Raw genomic sequence first — 18,000 nt, forward strand, 5'->3', positions numbered from 1 at the left:
CTGATACAGTCAGCAGCAGAGCCGTGGGTGAGTTGGGCTGTCTGCAGCAGCATCGATGTTTGCATGACTCTTCATGACACTTCACGTCTTCTGCGCTGGAGAGCTCCAGCAAGGACATCGGAGAGAGCTTGCGAAATTTCCATCCATTGATGTGACTGCTGACGGCTCGCAGGGCGTCTTGCCTAGGTCAACCGCCATCCTCCTGTATCATGCCTTGTCCCCCACTGCTCTCTGCGAGGACTAGAGACTCTTTGCATATGTACAGGCACTGAAGCCCAAAAGGATCACAGCCATCATCCAGCCTAACTTCCTATAGGAGACGAGCCCCAGTACTCTCATCAGGAGTATCTGTATCTGTTGTTGAGCTATTGCATACTTTCAAAGAGGGAGGGGAAAAATTCAAGATGTACATTCATCTCTGTAAGATAAGATGTTTCTGTCATTACTTCACTGCACCTAAAAAAACATGGATCGTGTTTATAGCCTGAGTTTTCCCAATTTACCTTTTGGAAAGTTAGATTAAAGAGCTTTCTGTTATCAGGCATCTTTTCCTCATGTAGGTGCTTGCGGAAAATCATCAAGTCAGTGCTTAATATTCTCCTAATTAAATATGTTGAGCTTCAATCAGTTACTACGATAAACAGTTCTTGGACCTCAGACTGTTCCTGAAGCTCTTTTCAGAACCCTTTCCAAATTTTTTACATCATTTTTTAATTACTGGCACCAGAACAGGATACAGTAATCTAATGATAGTCCCCAGTGCCTTGGACAGGTGTAATTAATACCTTTTCTTACTTTAAGAAATACATCCTGCTTATGCATTTAGGGATTATGTTTAAGTTGGCTGTGGCATCAAGAGGGCTTATGTTCATTTGCTTATCTAAAGTACTCCCGAATCCTTTTCTGCATTGCTGGATACTGTCGTCTTTGGGTTGTAGGTAAGGGTAAGATGTTCTTTTTATCCCCTGGCAATTTGATTCTTTCCATTCGAGCTACCTTGAATCTGAAGTGTATGAGTGAGTGTACTCGGAACTAACTCCTTTCTTATTTGGAAGAGTTTCTGTTTCCTCGGGGGCTGATTTCAAGCTTTCCTGAGTGTGTCTAGTCTGCCAACAGAGAGAGTGGCCTTCTGCCTGCTGAGATATTTATCCTGTACTCGTCTCTACAGCAGCTGGTTTTATGTGTTGCTAAGCTCAAAACTCTTGGCTTACACGGTTAGAGACTTGGGAGAAAAGAGAATACTTTGACAGAAGTGAGTTCTCTTCTACTTTTTTTGATTGCCGATTTTACCAGTGTCAGAGCAAATGCAAAAGAAAAACTGTACATTCAGCTGTCCTACAAAGAGCAGTTACAAAAACTGTCAAAGACCAAACGTCGTCACTCGAGTGTGAGGCAGAGAGAGGATACTGCTTGTTCAGCGTAAAACCTCAGTGCATCTCTAGTTGTACAGCTGCAGAGCAGCCTTTTCACAGTACACGTATGTGCACATGCATGCACATGGTTAACTCAAACTCTGTCTCCCCTATTCCATTCGTAGCAAGCATACAAGGCAAATATAAAAGGTATCAGATGACCATCACTGAATGGTTGTCCTTTTCTGTCCTTCGTAAACAGGATGGGCCTTACTCTTGGGGAGGTGTCTGCTGTCACACATTGCTGTGGGTTTGGACAGTTGCTGGCTTCCTTGGAATGAATGGCTGAGCTGTAAGCAGAAGGGTTAGCAAGTGGTTACTTTCTTGTAATGCTTTCAGAAATGCTCTGTGGTTTTCTTTGAAAGCACTTCTTGAAAGGTGAATTGGATGCTAACATTTGTTAGGGAACTGGGAAGCCCAGTGGGAGACCCAAAGGGAGTCGCGCCAAAAATGCCACCAAAGGAGCCTCTTCAGACAGGTTCTCTGAATTGGGTGGCATGGGCCACAAGGTAATTTGGCAAATGCCTAACATCGAGCATATTGCCTTTCTTAAAGTTTTGTTGTGTTCAGTCTCGTGGTGAAAGTGAAGTTTGTGTTTCTGTGATGGTGTCTTGACAGTCATAACAGAAGAGTTGTGATTTCTCTCTGTCCTGAGTGGAACATTTTCTAATCCTTGGATTCAGTTGTGAAAAGCAACTTCTTATAGGCCTGGCTGGTTGGTTGCCCAAACTGAGATACCCTTGAAGGGATTACTTTCAAGACTGTGCTGACAATTGTGCAGGCTTCAAAGTTAGGTCTGTTTAATATGATTTGAATTGGCCACCCAAAATCACCAGCCGGTTTTGAAAACTAAGCTCAGATTTTTGTGGTGTAACAGCGGTAAATACAAAACAAGCCACAAGTGATGCCAGACAGCTGTCAGTGAAAGGAAGGAAGAAAAGAAAATGAATTAATTGCATGAGACTGCTTGGGCACTTCAGAAAAAAAAAAGCTGGAGATGGGCTTGCACTTACGATGGCTGTAAAATGTCTACATGGTCTGGCTCTTCATCTCGTTCTCCTGGCTAAGTTTAAACTAGACAGTAAAGGTATGTGGGTTTAGGTGCAGAAGTCCAAGTCTTGGGCCTTCCCATTGACTGTCTCCCTAGCCGCACCCTGTAACGTACGGCTCTGAACTGCATCTGAATGGTCAGGGTGCACCAGGCCTCCCATGGCCCAGGATGGTGCTCAGAGCCGGCAGTGCTGCCTGGCTTGGTGTCGTCTCCACAGGTCTGCCAGAAGTAAACCCCATCAAAAGAAGAGGAGGGAAAAGAAGAAAAAAAAAAAAAAGGGAAAAAAATAAAGAAAACAGGGTGGCTGTCCCTCCAATGGTTGAATAGTCCCTCTGATAGTTGAAGTTGCTTCTCTTGTGCTATGTTGGTCTCCTGGCCAAATCCCACGGTGCTTGCAGGATTCTTATTCAAACCAGTTTCCTCTCAATTCAACTAGAGCTCCTTTTGGCAGAGATCTGCAGGGACTGCCTTCCTCTTATTTAAAGTTAGGAAAGCTTGCGGAAAGAAACAATTCAAGTGGTTGGGTAAGTGGGGAAAACTCTTTAAAAGTCCTCAAAATGTCATACTCGGATTTTGCAAGTGGCATCTTTTGTTCTCTGTAAAGTTAAACATGTTATAACATTATTTGCCGAGCTGGGGTCATTACTATTTAACTGTTTTTCTAGTTGTTATTGCAAGCATCTGACGTGAGCTTTTTTTCAAGACCTCTTGACTTTGGCTTGGCAAACAGGCCATTGAGAAAACCCATTTTCTGGCAAACAGGCAGGCTTCCTGCCGTTGAGGTGCATCCTTCTGCCAAGAGACAGCCGGTGCAAAGACATCCGATCCAGCAAGCAAGAAACCCGAGGCTGAACTCGGGCCGAGTGCTAACGTACCATGTGATTGAAATCACTGCTGGTCACCCGGTTGTTACTTGGTCTGTATTCAATCATGATGTGTCTTAAGTGGTCAAAGCTTGAGAATCACCAGGGAAAGCCAGGTAGCGGGATAGATGTTTTGCTGTAAAATCATTACTTGAATAAAGCTCTTTGCAGCTTGGGGCGTGGGGAAGACAACCAACCAAAAAACGTAAACCCGATTGCCTTCCATCAGTTTTGTACGTAGTTGAAAATAGGTTCTACAGCAAGCTTGGGTCCCCCTTCTCCCCCATTATTATTATAGTTTTGTGTTCATCCTGGTATCCAACATTTGGTTTCCCATCAGCAGTACACTGCAGGCGTACCATACCTTGAATTTCTTATTGAAGCACAACAGAAGTTGAAAAATATGAGTTTTCAAAGCACATTTCCAGCACTGAGGAGTATTTTCTTTGGATACATCCCCCATAAAAAAAAAAATCTGTCAGTAAGACTGAGCCGCAGTCTGACAAAACGACACTGCTGTAGAGCAGTCAGGCAATGATCTGAATAGACCTTTACATGTCCGCTGGGTAAGCAAATATCTTTCCCTCGCTGACTAAAAGCACTACGTCTTGACCCATGATTTTTCCAAGTGTCACTGATGGGGTTATAAATAGCCAGAAGAAGGGGAGGGGGAGAAGATGACTTTGACTTCTGGCCACTGAGCACCTGGAGATGCCTCCTGCCTGCCACGGCAGAGCTGTCACCGGCTCTTTGGGCTCAGCGTGTTGGCAGGGTGCAGGTCTGGGGAGCTGCCCGATGCAAAATGTGCCTCTTGCACGGACAGAGGGATGCTGTGCTGGGACATGCTTAGGATGTGTGTGAGCCACCTTCCATGCTTTGTTGCAATTTCATATGTTGGGACATGACTGTTTTTACAAAGAGGATGCAAAATATGTTTTCTCTGGATGCAGCAGTGATCTAGCAACTGAAGCCCTGGCTCCAGGTGACGTTTGGTCCTTATAAACTGTCTCTTCTTGCTTTTTCTCAGGGCCTTGCTGTGACTGCTTTGGTGCAGTTTGGTGCCAGTCAGCTCCACCCTCCCCGCCTCTCTCTTGCAGATTCACAAACCCTCCTAAAACACTAGCTGGCAAAAATCCTCCGCCCCTGCGTGTCAAACGTGTGCTTCTGTTTGGGTGATGACACGTGCCTGTATTTGCTGATGGCGTTTTAGCGGCTTGGTTCTGTAAGCAGTGTCACCATCTCCTCCAGTGATCTGTGGAGAAGAGCAGTGCTTGCGCTTCCCCCTCACCTCCGCTCCAGCATGCTTTAGCCCAACCTGAACTATTTTAGTGCGACGATCGAGAGAAGCAGCAATTGCTCATATGATGTGTCACACCATAAACTTCAGCGAAGTAATTCATTCCAGTAGTGTAATTCGAGGACTCGGGAACCAAAAATATGGCCTATTACTCATCTTTGTATCTTATAACGCAGAATAACCTAAACCATTTATTTATTTACACAGTGAAGGTTTAGCCAAAAGCAAAGTGTTGAATGTTGAGAGCCACTGTTGCTACATATTCAGAGTAATTACTTGCTTTCTCATTTATTTTTATTTCTGTGCCAATATTGACCAAGAGTTCAAGTCAGGAGATAGGCACGATGCAGAGGCAAAGAGCCCCTACTTGAAACCTGGGACAGCCACTCTGAATAATTGACATGTCTTGAGTAGGTTATGAAAGCTTGAATGTGTTTATTTTATGGTTACCTAACATCTACAGTATTTTCTCTACTGAAGGCCTTTTCTTTCTGCGTAAATGACATTTTCAGGTGTATGCACACACATATACGCCGTACAGGAGGCTGTGTATATTAAATGCCTCGAGGCACATTCGGTCTTTACTTACCTTGCTCTAACTCTGGATGAACTTGGGGATATTTAGCTAAGTCAACCCTGGAGTAACTGGGTGCAGAGTTTGATCCATAGATTTCCTCTATATGCTTCAGAATAAATTGTAAACCAGAGGAAATTCCAGGAAAGCCAAAGAAGCAGAAAAAGCCCACGGGAGCTCTGCCTGAGAGTGCTGACCCCTTGGCAGAACCCTCGTACCATGGGATGCATTTCATTTAGGAAAGCAAAGTGATCCTACAAGAAAGCAAAAGCAAAAAGAGCAGTGCAAGGGAAAGGGCATTGACTAGGAGGAGAGGAGAATAAGTGAAAGGAGTAGTAAGGAAGGAGACCCAAGAGGAACAGAAAGGAACAAAAGCTTGACGCTGTTATGGAGAACATCCGTATGAAAGTCGATAGGCTGCCTGTGTTTTTGGGTAGACTATGTTTTTTTTTTTTTTCTTTAGATATATAGAAGTTTCTTTAAAGACCGTATCTTATGGATAGTCACTGAGACAGAACGGAGGAGCATTGGCCTGTGATGTTTCCAGGGTGCCTGGTGCTGCAGTATGGACCCAGGAGAGGACACAAGGTCCCACGTGCATTCCGTCCCAGGAGCAACCAGTAGCACACCAAAGCTAGTTTCCTGTCTGGTGTGGGAGATTAAAGTCTCCTAGAGTCTTACCTGATGTTTTACTTTTTTTCTTTCACCCATGCAAAGCTGTTGTTGAAACAAAACTGTTGTTTCCTTCTGTCAGCTGTGCTGGTGGGTCTCCTGGAGTTGGTGCAAGGAACCTTCAAGGGGGACAGGTAGCTCAGGGTGGGTCTGAAAGCAGCATTGTTTGTCTGCTGGGATAGGTAGGGCGCCTGACAAAGTATCTGTCAAAATCAAGGAGAAAATTTGTCCTTAAGGCACAGAAAGCAAATTCTTTGTGATAGTGAAAAAGTCTTCAAGTGGTCACACAGTTGGCTCTGTCTCCTGGGTTCAGGCGGTTGCCCCTGTCTCTGCAGCCTTGCCCAGCCTGGGCAGTAGGTGTGCACATGTGTAGTAATGTGCTTTTTTTTTTTTTTTTTTTTTTGTGTCAATAAATTTAGGTTGGCTTATTGATATGGATAATAGATTACTGTTCCATACTGTTAATAATCCATGTCTTGTGTCCTGCAGCTGTGGAAAATATCAGCATTTTGTTTAAACTAACTTTTGTGGAGATTGTGTTGTGCTGCCAGCAAACAAACTGGCATCTTGTGTTTCTGTAACCACTGAATTTGTTTGTCCTCACCAGAATAACTTCTGTGGTTTGCTGTCTAAATAATCCATGCAAGCCCCTCCATTCTTGGTCCTATCTCATTAGATGAAAGAACGTACTAATTTAAGACTGTTTCCTTGGTGAATCACCTGAGGCTTTCAGAACTGGTGAAGTTAAGCTCTGATTTGGCTGTTGTTGTTTTTCTTACAACTAAATGATCTTTCTTTAATGTGACTAGTCAGGAACGTAGCTTCCAGGCATTGGTGGTCCTGGTGCTGCTCTGGGCTTTACCCAAGCAGCTGTCTCGTGTGTGGTGTTCAGCCTTATCTCTTTATCAAGGGTATTTCAGCAGAATCATCTTGTAGCAACAGAAATGTATCCAGCTAATAACGTGGTCAGCAATCCTGACTTCTGGCTCTTAGAATAGACCATGAAGCCTCAACTCCTGTAGTTTCATTCTTCAATTCCTCTGCTGATAAAACTTGACTTTGATTCAAGGCATTCGCATCAAGGGTCCAGATCTATTTTTGTTGTCATATTTCCAGAGTGTATTTTTTGTGGCTTTTGTTCTCTAAATGAAAACAGAAATGTTCGCTAATTTAAACTTTCCTTTGCTCACAGAAAAAAAAAATAAAGGTAAGGCTAGTCAGACTGGGAGCTGTCACATGCTTAATGTGTGCTTGGCATTTCTCAAGCTAGGAAGCCGACCAAGTGTGTTTTGAATTGGTTTTTCTCCCTGTTGCCGAAGCCCACCAGCCCGCAGCGCTGTGGGTTGTGATACAACCTGTGTGTAGTTGGCCATAGTTGAAAGTAGGTCTACTGTGAGTAGTTAGTTCGTCGGCCACGAGGAGGGATGTTGTACAAGCTGGAGATGGAGGGAAGCTTCTTGGTCTCATGTCGTTGCCTGGGTGTTAAGGCCACGGTAAATAAAACTCTGAGGTTTTCCCCACGTTCGTTATTCCTTCACGTTGTAGGAGTTGGGTAATGCAGGAGATCTCCCATGGCCAAATCAAGGCAGACAACAAAGATGCGGGTGCAGAGTCTTTGTGCCTCTGTCTGCCGGGGCAGAGGAATCGTGGCATTTTGTGTGTGTTCTGTTGGACCTTTACCCATGCAGACCAGACTCTCACATCAGGTAAAATTCAGTGTCGGGCAGGAATACCAAGCTCCATGTTTCCCCTTCTTGTCCTGACAAACAAGCAGCTGTCACTTGGGCAGCGATGGGCGAGCTGCGGGGTCCGGGTGTGTGCGGCGAAGGACGGCCTTTTGTGCAGAGCTCTGAGGAAAGGAGGAGAAATTTCGTGGCTCCTTTTGTCACTCAGCTGGCACAAGCTGTTCAGCCTTTGTCTGGCACAGATGACCTGGAAGTCTGCAGTACCTAGTCTAAATAATAGACTTCAATAAATAAATAAGTGTCTAAATTGGAGGCAGAAAAAGGCAGCTACTTTTATTGCCACTATTTAGTGAGCCCATTAAAACAATAAAAGGAAGCAGATTCTTTAAGCATAGAAAAGAGCAATATCCTAGCTGGTCCCATCCTTTTGTTCTTGTGTGGCGTTCTGCGCCAGCAACAAGAAGAAAAACACTTGGATAGGCACAAGCACGTGCTGCATCGTAGGTTATGGTACAGAGTCTCCTTGGTTTTATTAGGTACTTTCATGATGGGGTTCAGTTGACATGGACAACTGTGAGCAGATGTGCCACTGAGAACTTGCATTAGGGAAAAAAAGTTTTGTCTCCTTGGATTTTGCAGAGTTGCTCAGTTCTAGAAGTCACAAGGGGATCATCTTTTCATGTACGTTTTAGAAGAGGCAAAAGAAATGTGCCAAGAGAGTGGTACCAAAATTATTTTGGTTTTCATAGTCTGGTTTTATTCTGTTTTATCATGCAAAACTAACACTTGGCTATAGTTTAAGAAACTTGTAATGGAAGCATGTCATCTCGAATCATATATCCAAAGCCAGGAAAAGCCAAAAATGACATTTAAAACTTGTAAACACCAGCCTGGAGACCTTCTGGGAAAACAGATGAAATAAATGCCCAGCATTAAGTGTGCTAAGTGTTTGGGTATGGTTAATGAGATTGTCTCCTCTCCTTTGTTACTTACTTCCTTGCAATAACTTTTGTCTGTCATCGTACAAGGGAATAAAGAAAGAAATGATCAATGGGGTTGGAAAAAAAAGCTCTTTCTTTGACCTGGGCAATTGTGCCTGAAACCATGGTGTATCAGTTGAGACTGACATCCTTTTGACTTTTTTTCTTTGAGGTTGTTTATACAAGGCTGAAGTAATAAGTCATTGATGTGACTGCTAACAACCCCCTCTCCTCTATTTTTTTCATTAGGTGGCAGTGAAAGTAATTGACAAAAAAAGAGCCAAAAAAGACACCTATGTCACCAAGAATCTGCGACGGGAAGGGCAGATCCAGCAAATGATCCGCCACCCAAATATCGCTCAGCTGCTGGACATACTGGAAACTGAAAACAGCTACTATCTTGTCATGGAGCTGTGCCCCGGTGGCAACTTGATGCATAAGATCTATGAGAAAAAAAGGCTTGAGGAGCATGAAGCGCGCAAATATATCCGGCAGCTTATCCTGGCAGTTGAACATCTTCACCGGGCAGGAGTAGTTCACAGGTAATCTTAAAAACCTGCGCTGGTTAAAATTTATCTCAGAGCCTCTGAGTGGTATTTTGGCGTTTATTTGTATACTAAGGAGACTTCTGTATAAAAACATACTCTTGACAGCTTTTTTTTGCTAATCTTCATGATACTGTTGAGATGCTTATATTTTAGACATTAGGAAGTAGCTGCAGAAAGCACTGAAGTGTGTGGCTTCAGGTGAGCACACAGGAGCCGTGCTGAGTCCGTGTCGTTAAGGATAAGCCTACACTTCACAAAACTAGGGCTCTTTCCTTGCAAGTAGCACTATTTTGCCTCTTCAAAGCTCTCTACCAACATGAACTAATGAATCATTTCACTATTTCTTTGAGGAGGTGGTTGTGTCTGTTGTTTTACTGGTGGAAATGCAGCAGTATAGGGAGATGAACTGATTTGCCCAAAGCCTGACAGTCATCTAGCTGGGACAAAGCCTGAATGGGACCATGGAAGTCACTTTCTTCTGCTTCTCTGCTCTTCCCATTTGTTATATTGCCTCAACGGGACCTCACAAGTTTGAAGACCGTGGAGTACAATGCAGAGCATGCCACCATTCAGTACATCTCACAGTGTCCTCTCAGGGGAGATCCAGAGCTGTTGCAGTATGTTGCTTGCTTTCTTTAGGGCCTTTGTTCAACTGGTGTATAAGCAGGACAGGGATCTCCTTTCAGGAGGATGCTATGGAGTTAAAAGTCTACCTGGTCTCCAGGGAAAACGGGGCAAGTTCATCAGAGAGCAAGTCTGCAGAGGGTTGCTGAATAAGGAGTAACTACCTCTGCCTGAATTCCCTAAGTGGCAAGTGGTGGAGGCTTGGAGAGTGCAGGTGGAGGTGTCAGCCATGTTTGCCTGTCCCTGTACCTTTCTCCGCTTATGTACTCTTGGCTGCTATGAAGACAGGAGGATGGTGGGCTGAGTGGACCTTTGGTCTGAGTCAGTATGTCTCTTTTTCTTTCCTTAGGTGTATTTATAGGGTATTGTCTAAGGAGGCAGCTCCTCTTTCTAAATATAGGCCGACTTGTGTTAAGTCTGGACTCCCACATACTTCCCGTATGATGCTGAGGAAGTTGTGCAGGCCCTATCCCCCTGGGTTACATAGGCATGTAGTAGGAGCTAGACACCTGCGTACTTTTGATGATCTGGGTCTTAATTTCTTTGGCAGCGCTGATTCGGTAGAAAATGGCGAGCTCTTGTACACACTTGTCCACAGGGCTGCTGTGCAGGCAGCTGACAAACTGCCTGAAGGCAGCCTGCAGCCAGCTCCTCCAGCTGTGCCCAGCTGTGCGCTGAGCTGCCCACCGCTATGCAACGCTGTTGAGTGCATCTGGCTTGGTGGAACTCCACATGCTTTGAAAACTGCTTTTTCTTGTCTTGAATCTCTCTGCGTGTTCCCTGTGATCCATTAGGGATAGGTGCTATGTGCACATACAGCCTCGGGCACATACTGGGGTCTTATCTCGAGCTAAATTTCTGGTACCACTGTAGTATAAGTATTTGAGGAGCCACCAGGTCTATTCTGCAGGTTCTCTATCATCAGCTAAACTGCTGACCTCTTTAAATTTTTAACCCCACAGTTTGGGGCATGGAAAAGGAAGAAGTCTACTTATTGCTTGAAAGAGTCAATTGATACCTGGTATGTACAGATAGAGAGGAAGGAATAAAGGTCAAAGTTTCTGCGATGGGCAGAGGAAAACCTGTCAGGAGCAAGGTGAGCACATGTAGCTTTTAACAGCAGTATTGGGTTCAGCAGCAGTTCCTCTCCCTGAAAAATTTACCCTCTGCATAGTGGCTGAAGCACTGGTAGGTTTGGCTTTGATTCCTTTCATTTTCAGAGAGAATTCAAACCCGCATGTGGTACCAGAATAGCTCATTCACTAGGTACAAGCTAGAATTGGCAGGCTGCTGTGGTGGGAGGAAGGCAAGGCTTTGGGGTCCAGAGAGAACCGGAGCTGGTGTTCCCGTATGGATGCTGCACACTCGTGGCAGTTTTGGCCTTCACGTCTTTTTCCTGACTTCTGTCTCTGTGAACATAAGCACAGCTCACAGAGATTGAAGTGTTGAGGGCCCTTTGTGCGTGGAGGGAGGAAGCAGCCCTGGAAATGCTGACATGCTCTGCTGCATCTGACAGCTGAGCTCTCTCCGTCCAGCCCCGTGGTGTTGGATTAATCCTTACCCCAAAGGCAGCGTACTCCATCCACTCCATTTCTCAAATCGCGGCATGGCACAGAGCTCGTCCTTGGGAGTCTTCCATCTGGATAATGAGCAGGTTCAATTCTGCTTAAACTGATAAAATTTGACAGAATCACAGGCAGTACATCTGCAAGTATTTTCTCTAGCTTAACCATTCAACATCTCGCCTTTTTCTGCAAACAAGGTACGTAGAGCAGCATAGAGATGCAAGGAAAAACCCTGACAGTGTGAAACTGGATCTGGCTTCTGGCTTTCTGTGAGCAAGAGAGGGGAAAAGAATAGTAGTTACCCCAGGAGTTGTCCTTCAGAGTCTTGGCTTTTGACCGTGGTGACTCTAAAAACAGACGACTCAATCGGCAACCGAAAAGGTGGAAAAAATAGCACAGAAGTCTGATTCATTCTCACCCTGGATGAAATGGCAGTGTTCTGTTGTTGTTATTGTTGTTATTTTTAAAGCAGGTAAAAATAACAGCACTTTCATCTACGTGGTGATCTGTGGGTGTTTGCATTCACTGCATATGAAACAAAACACGGCATCCTAGGCCAGAAAACAGCCTGCTGTTTGTCTCTCTTCAAATGCTTTCATCGTTCTCATTGAATGGGGCAGGAATTTGAAAAGTGTTTGCTGACTTATTTTATTATGAAAGTCACCAGCATTTTTGTCTGTGTTATTTGGGGAATAATATAGATGACTTGCCCTGTTCTGTAACTCAGGATGAAAAAAAGGCAGATGAAATAAGTTGCGTGAAATTTGATTTCATGATTTGATGACTGTTACTCGGTGAGCTTCATGACTTAGAATCAAGGCTTGGCGTGACAGAAAAGCACGCTGATCTTTGGACAAGAGCTGGGACCCAGAACTTAATGGAAATGCTTCTGTTAAGGGGCACTAATGTACAAACAGCCTAACATTAAAAAACTTCAAGAAACATCATTTTATTTAGAGAGGTTAAAAAACCCTAAACTTATGTTTGACTGTATAGATGTATTTTAAATTATAAATATTTAATCTCCTATGATGGATGAAGACTGCAAGTTCCTGAGTGCAGGAGCTACATCTTTGGTGAGGGGTGTCCAGGGTTCAGAACTACTTGGCCGTTTGCTGAAAAAAGAAATGCTGCTCTTCTAAATATAATTTCATGTAATCATTTGTGTTTCACTCCTTCTATCAGAAGAGCTGGCTGGTTGCTAAAAATACCCTTGCAACAAGCTCAGCTGTGAATCAGGTAGGAATATTTATCTTTCCCTCTGACAGAGGAAAACAAACCCAAATGGCAGTATCTGGTGAAGCTTTCTCTTTCCAGAGGGTGTTTACATAGACCTTCATGCTGTCAAAAAGCAGGATGAACAATAAGCCCCTTGGGAGGGTAAGGACAACAGAGAAAACAAAGTGAAAGCCTTGGTGCTTGCCACTGCATCCCACAGGAAATTCTCAACAACCCTTTTAAAGTAATTTTAACAAAATTCAGTCCCATTCAGTGCAATTACTGTCAGGATGTCAAAGAAAAGGATTTAATAATGTATTGGTGGCAAAGATAGCTTTCTGTATTCCCCTTTTTCTATCTTCGTGGCAGCACATTCATACGTTCCACTGCCATTTTGTAATTAAAAGCAGATCAGGAGTTTGAAAGACACAAAAAAACCCTGAGGTTTTGAGCAGAGTTTATATGTTTTTCCATGGTCTCTTTCCCTAGCAGAGTAAGGTGGTGTGCTTTCCTAAATAAGTCGTATGGTGCTGTATGATCCAGTTGCTCAGGGTGCTATGGGATTCCTGCCTTCGTACCTGCCACTTTGACATGTTGGCTTTGATAACTTCCCTCCTATTAGTTTTAAGTGCCAGTAGTCTGGCTGCTGATGCAATATTTATGATAAATCCTGCACTACAGAACTGAGTCTCCTTTTGAAGTGCAGAGCTGGTTTGTCTTTCCGTTTTATGTCAGATTTCAAAATTACCTTTGGGTATTCTCTCTTGGAGTACTCTGCTGTAAACAAACGGAACATTGTTTTTGTGAAGACAATGGGCTGAATTCCTCTTTTACAGAGGCAACTGCATTGAATTTCGTGATGCTGTGACTGATAAAAGAATCAAGCTCAATAAATAATATTATGATAACAAAGCCTTTGAAATGTATCCTGACATGATGATGAACCCAAATCTCTGCAACCTTTCCAGCTCACCTCAGGCTCTTGCATGGGGCTAGAAAGGGGACTTGCAGGTTGGTAGTTAAGTGATTTTTTCATGATGCTGTTATGATTAAAAATAAGATGCAGGAGACAGCAGTCGACTACTGCTGCTTTGCAGCTGATTGGTGGTAAAACCTTCCTTCTCATCCCTCCTCTCCCAGACAAGAAATAAAGTGTGAAATGCAAAAAACCCCAGTTTTGCTGTCTGATGCCTGCAATGGCACTGAATAAGCTTCTTTGAAAAGCACACTGAGCTGACAGCTGAAGCCTTGAGTAGCTAGCTTAGTGAAGCAGGCTCATGTTGCTTGGCAGAGTCACTGGGATTTCCAAAGTGGTTTGTGAAGCTGTAGGCAAAGCTAGAGAAAAATCAGTCCCGACAACAGAACAACAGACTCCCAAACAAATCATCCCATGAAGCAGGAGTATTTTCAAATACGGGGAACGATGGCTGTATGCTGCTAGCTTTGCATGCTGACAAGGCATGAATATATGCTGATTCTCCACATTGTGGTAATGCAACCTGATCTTTCTTGAGTGTCTTCATTATTCATAGATTTGACTAATGTCTGCCTAGACACTCTCAACATCATGGAACTAAGCCCTCAGAAAAAGGTGAAAGTTTTTCTTCCTCTGGTATTTAATCACTGAGGGCGCACTCTGGTATTTTGAAGTTTTTCAGCAATGAATGCCAAAAATTTGCTTAAGGGGGGGAAAAGAAAATAACCCTTTAGTCTCGATTTTTGAGGCGCCAAGACAGTAAGGAACAAGATCAGATTTACCTCAAGGAAGGAAACTGAAGGTTTCCAGCAACTACTTTTCTTCTCCCCACCTCAGTGCCACGCAGCATGGCACGTGCTGCTGAGTGCCTAAGGGAGCGCTTGCCCGGCCTTTCCAGTTGCAAAGCAGCTGTGTCCAGCTCCAGCAACCCCTCAAGAAGGGCAAGCCCCGTGCGTAACTGTGAGGACCCTTGAGACTGCAGGAACTGCCGTGTGTGTGATGTCTTCAATGCTTTGAGTCTTCCCATTGACTTCAACAAGGATTTTGAGTGCTGTGTGTGTCGTAGCTGGTAACTCGCATTCTCTCTTGCGGTATGCAGCTATTAAAAGCATGCAAAAAAAACTCCACTGATTAAAATAAATAAGGTTGTATGTTTGCTTTTAGTTGTTAAATGTTTTATATTGTAGTGCATGAAATTCAGGCTTCCCCTAACACTTTCGGGCGCAATGGTGCTACTTTTTCTATTGCAAGTAATTAATGTAAGCATCAAAACAAAGCAGCGACTTGGATAAGCCTCTCTTTATAAAAAAATAATAGAAGTTTGAATCTGACAGAACTGACATGATAGAGCATTTAGGAACTTCGGGGAAATCGGTCCTGTCTCTCTGTAGGGTGAGCAGATAGCACGGCCCTTTTTGTTAAAAAGAGGGTAATTTGGTGCATTGTTAAAGTCTCTTAAAGTATTCATTGAATAACCCTCTGTCCTACCGGATGCAGATCTTGTCCAGGCAGGCAGGCTCTGTTTGCACTTCTGCTGTCCTGCCTGGTGCCCACGTCTGCCTAGCAGCGGTTCTCTAACTGTGGCTTAATCTGGGGGATTTTGGTTTCGTAAGGCTTTTGCTTCGCTTCTCGAAGGCTGATTCACATGGAATCTTCTCGTTAGGTTGTATTAAGGAGAAAAAAAGCTGTTGTCCTAGCTCCTGGTGTCACACCAAAAAGGCTGCTTTCATATTGACATGGGTTAACAGAAGCGTGGTGCATATGGACTATTAGATCAGTTACCGTTCACCAGCAGATCCGCTGAGAATAGACATATGGGTAAACAGCTTTAATTAACCAAGTCTTATTGCACTCTATACTGAGGCTATATTTAGATTATTTTTTTTTCCTGTGATAACTTTAAAATGCTCCGTAATATTTACCTTTAGTTTTATTTTTTAACCTTGAATCCTTTTAAATATCTTTCCTTGTGTTTATTTTTAGCACTCCTATTACTCATTTATTGTTTTAATTGCCTGCATGTCTTTTCTCCTCAACTTACAGCTTTCATCTTTCTGTTCCCTTGCCTTTATTTTTAAAGTCTTGCCTCCTCTTAGATAATGCTTAATATACTCAGAGCTTCCAAATGGTCTTTCTCCTTGCTTTGAGATGTTGTACTGAGCATTGCAGTGTATGACCCAAAGTTCAACGTGCTTCTGTTGATTACAGTTTAGTTTTGGTTGGTTTTTTTTCCTTCTTTCTCTTTTTTTTTTTTTTTTTTTTTTTGGTACTTTCTCCTGCTAAATTCCTGGCCCCGATATCTTTCTAGAGGCTAATTGCTCTGTCTGTGAAAACCTCCACCTGCAAGCAATAAAGATGTGAGATGTGAAGAAATAAGCCCTTTTTTGGCAGCCAGAGGAAGCAGAACTGGATTGATACAGATGCATCTGGCAGGGGATGTCCTCCTTGTATCAGGCGAATTCTCAGCAGTGGCAGTTGCCCTACAAGGGAAGCTCCTTTCGGAGGACACAGGGCGGTCGGTGGGTCCGCAGTGCCGTCACAATACATGGAGTCTCCTGTGGATGAGCAGAGGGATGTCATGGATGCCAGTTGGGTTCGTGGGGTGCACAGCCCAGAGCCAGTGCTAGCCACTGTGGTATTTGAAATTAGCTGTCACTTTTAACGTGGATGGTTTTCTCAAGTTAACACGCTGGGTTATTGCCAGGAGAAGGAATATAATCCCCTCCTCCTGTCTCTCAGGCTGCTGCTTCATTGACTGAGTCACATTGCTTCTCCGAGAAGACAACTGGTGCAGCAGGCAGTCCTCCTCAGGAAGCCTGATGTTCATCTGAACAGTCTAAGAAAGTCTGGATATTATCCCTGAATACCTCAAAATTGCGAAATATTCTCTTTCAGTAGATTTATATAGTATTTCTCCTATTTCTTTTTAGACATGAAGGTAGGAAAATCTGCAATAGGCACTCACTGGGATGTAGAAACATCTGTTCAATTCGGAGAAGGTCATTGTGTGATTGTATTGACGAAGTGAGTGGCATCCTACCGGCAAGTAGTCTTCTGCCTGAGGTTGATTTGAAACACAGCATGGGCGTAAAGTGAAATGGAGAGGAACGTTTAAGAAAGCCTTGGAGTTGGTCACAGCTCTTTGTCTTTCTTTCCCAGATCCTTTCTTGTGAAAGTGCTTTGTTTGGTTTGGTTGGTTTGCTTTTATTAAGCCTTACATCTTCATCTATAATAGATACATCGTTCATTACTCCTTTTGCCTTACAAAAGCAAAATACCATGGATGTCACTGACTTCCCATAATTATAGCTGATGGCTTTATTATCCCAATTTTTCCGAAGCGTACTGGAAGAAGCATCACTGCCCATTTGAGCTATTGATATCTCAGCATGCTAATTGCTAGAAATATTTTACGTATGGATGGGGGAAAACGACACAGCCAGCTGCTAGAAGTCATGGACAAGTCATTTAGCAACCTAAATGATTTTTTTTCTTGTTGTACTTGGTGCTTCATCTGTACAGTTTAGGGTTTTGGGGTGGGGTTTTTGGCGGGAGAGTGATCTCTGGGATATTTTTCTTGGCTATAACATTATTTAGGAAACCACAACCACATTCTTAAATGATGAAAGGGCACGTGTAAAGTGACCAATGTGCTGACATACATGTCAGGAGAAAGGTTGGTCGTCTTGTAGAAGGAGACTACTTTCATTTCATCTTCTCTCTCCTGAAACTGGTCCAGGCCCTGATCTATGCAGTGGCTCTGTGGGGTCAGGCAGGGTGGTGTGGTGGAGAAAGCAATAATGTGGCACTCAGAAAATTTCTGTGTCTTCTTCTCTCAGCTTTGTTACTGACCTTCGGGATGGCATTGGGCAAGTAATTTCAATCCCTCAGCCTCCGTTTTCACCTCTAGCATATGGGAGTGCCAATGCTGACCACCTCTATGAGGAGTTTGGATGCTTCATCCCCAGGGAAGGTTGATTCTGGTCTCCCTTGTAGACAATAGCACGGGACAGATGTTTGACTCCTCAGCTCTCTGCAGAAGAAGGTTCATTCTTAGCTGCGGCCAGTGAAGAGCCTTTGGTTGTGAAGAGTAATGAGAAAGTGACTTGCAATTCCAAAAACATATATTTGAAATGTTTCCAGTGTATAAGATTTCTGACAACTTTTAAGTATGTAAGAAATTTGAAGAACCTGATTAATTACAGGCTGTACTGGCAAATGATTATAAAGTCATTTTGTGCCTGAAGAATAGGTGTGAAACTGTGTGTGAAAGCAGTGGTAATTTTGGAGAGGAGACAATGCATGGGGCTTTCTGCTTTGAATGTGGAACTGTGTGCGCTGCTTTCATTATACGTGTTATTATATGTGACTCTTGTAAATACACTGATGGGAGTGATAGGAAGCTGCTTCATTATTTTGGAGGCTCATTCAAAATATTTTATTTCTTTCAGAGACTTGAAGATAGAAAATCTGTTGCTCGATGAAGACAACAATATCAAGCTTATTGGTATGAAACCAGTTTGGCAATTCCAGTA

General features: G+C 43.5%; 1 protein-coding gene across 2 annotated transcripts in view; it reads left to right on the forward strand.

The window, feature by feature from the left end:
* Positions 1–18,000, forward strand: part of HUNK (hormonally up-regulated Neu-associated kinase) — a 59,279-nt gene that overhangs the window by 10,549 nt on the left and 30,730 nt on the right. For both annotated transcript variants that reach the window (XM_086764554.1, XM_086764559.1), the window contains exons 2-3: positions 8,784–9,076; positions 17,917–17,972. In XM_086764554.1, the coding sequence (XP_086620680.1) occupies positions 8,784–9,076; positions 17,917–17,972 (349 nt within the window). The remainder of the gene's footprint in view (positions 1–8,783; positions 9,077–17,916; positions 17,973–18,000) is intronic.

Source organism: Chlamydotis macqueenii, chromosome 1 (assembly GCF_036417535.1).
Source record: "Chlamydotis macqueenii isolate bChlMac1 chromosome 1, bChlMac1.mat, whole genome shotgun sequence".
Taxonomy (NCBI): Eukaryota; Metazoa; Chordata; class Aves; order Otidiformes; family Otididae; genus Chlamydotis; species Chlamydotis macqueenii.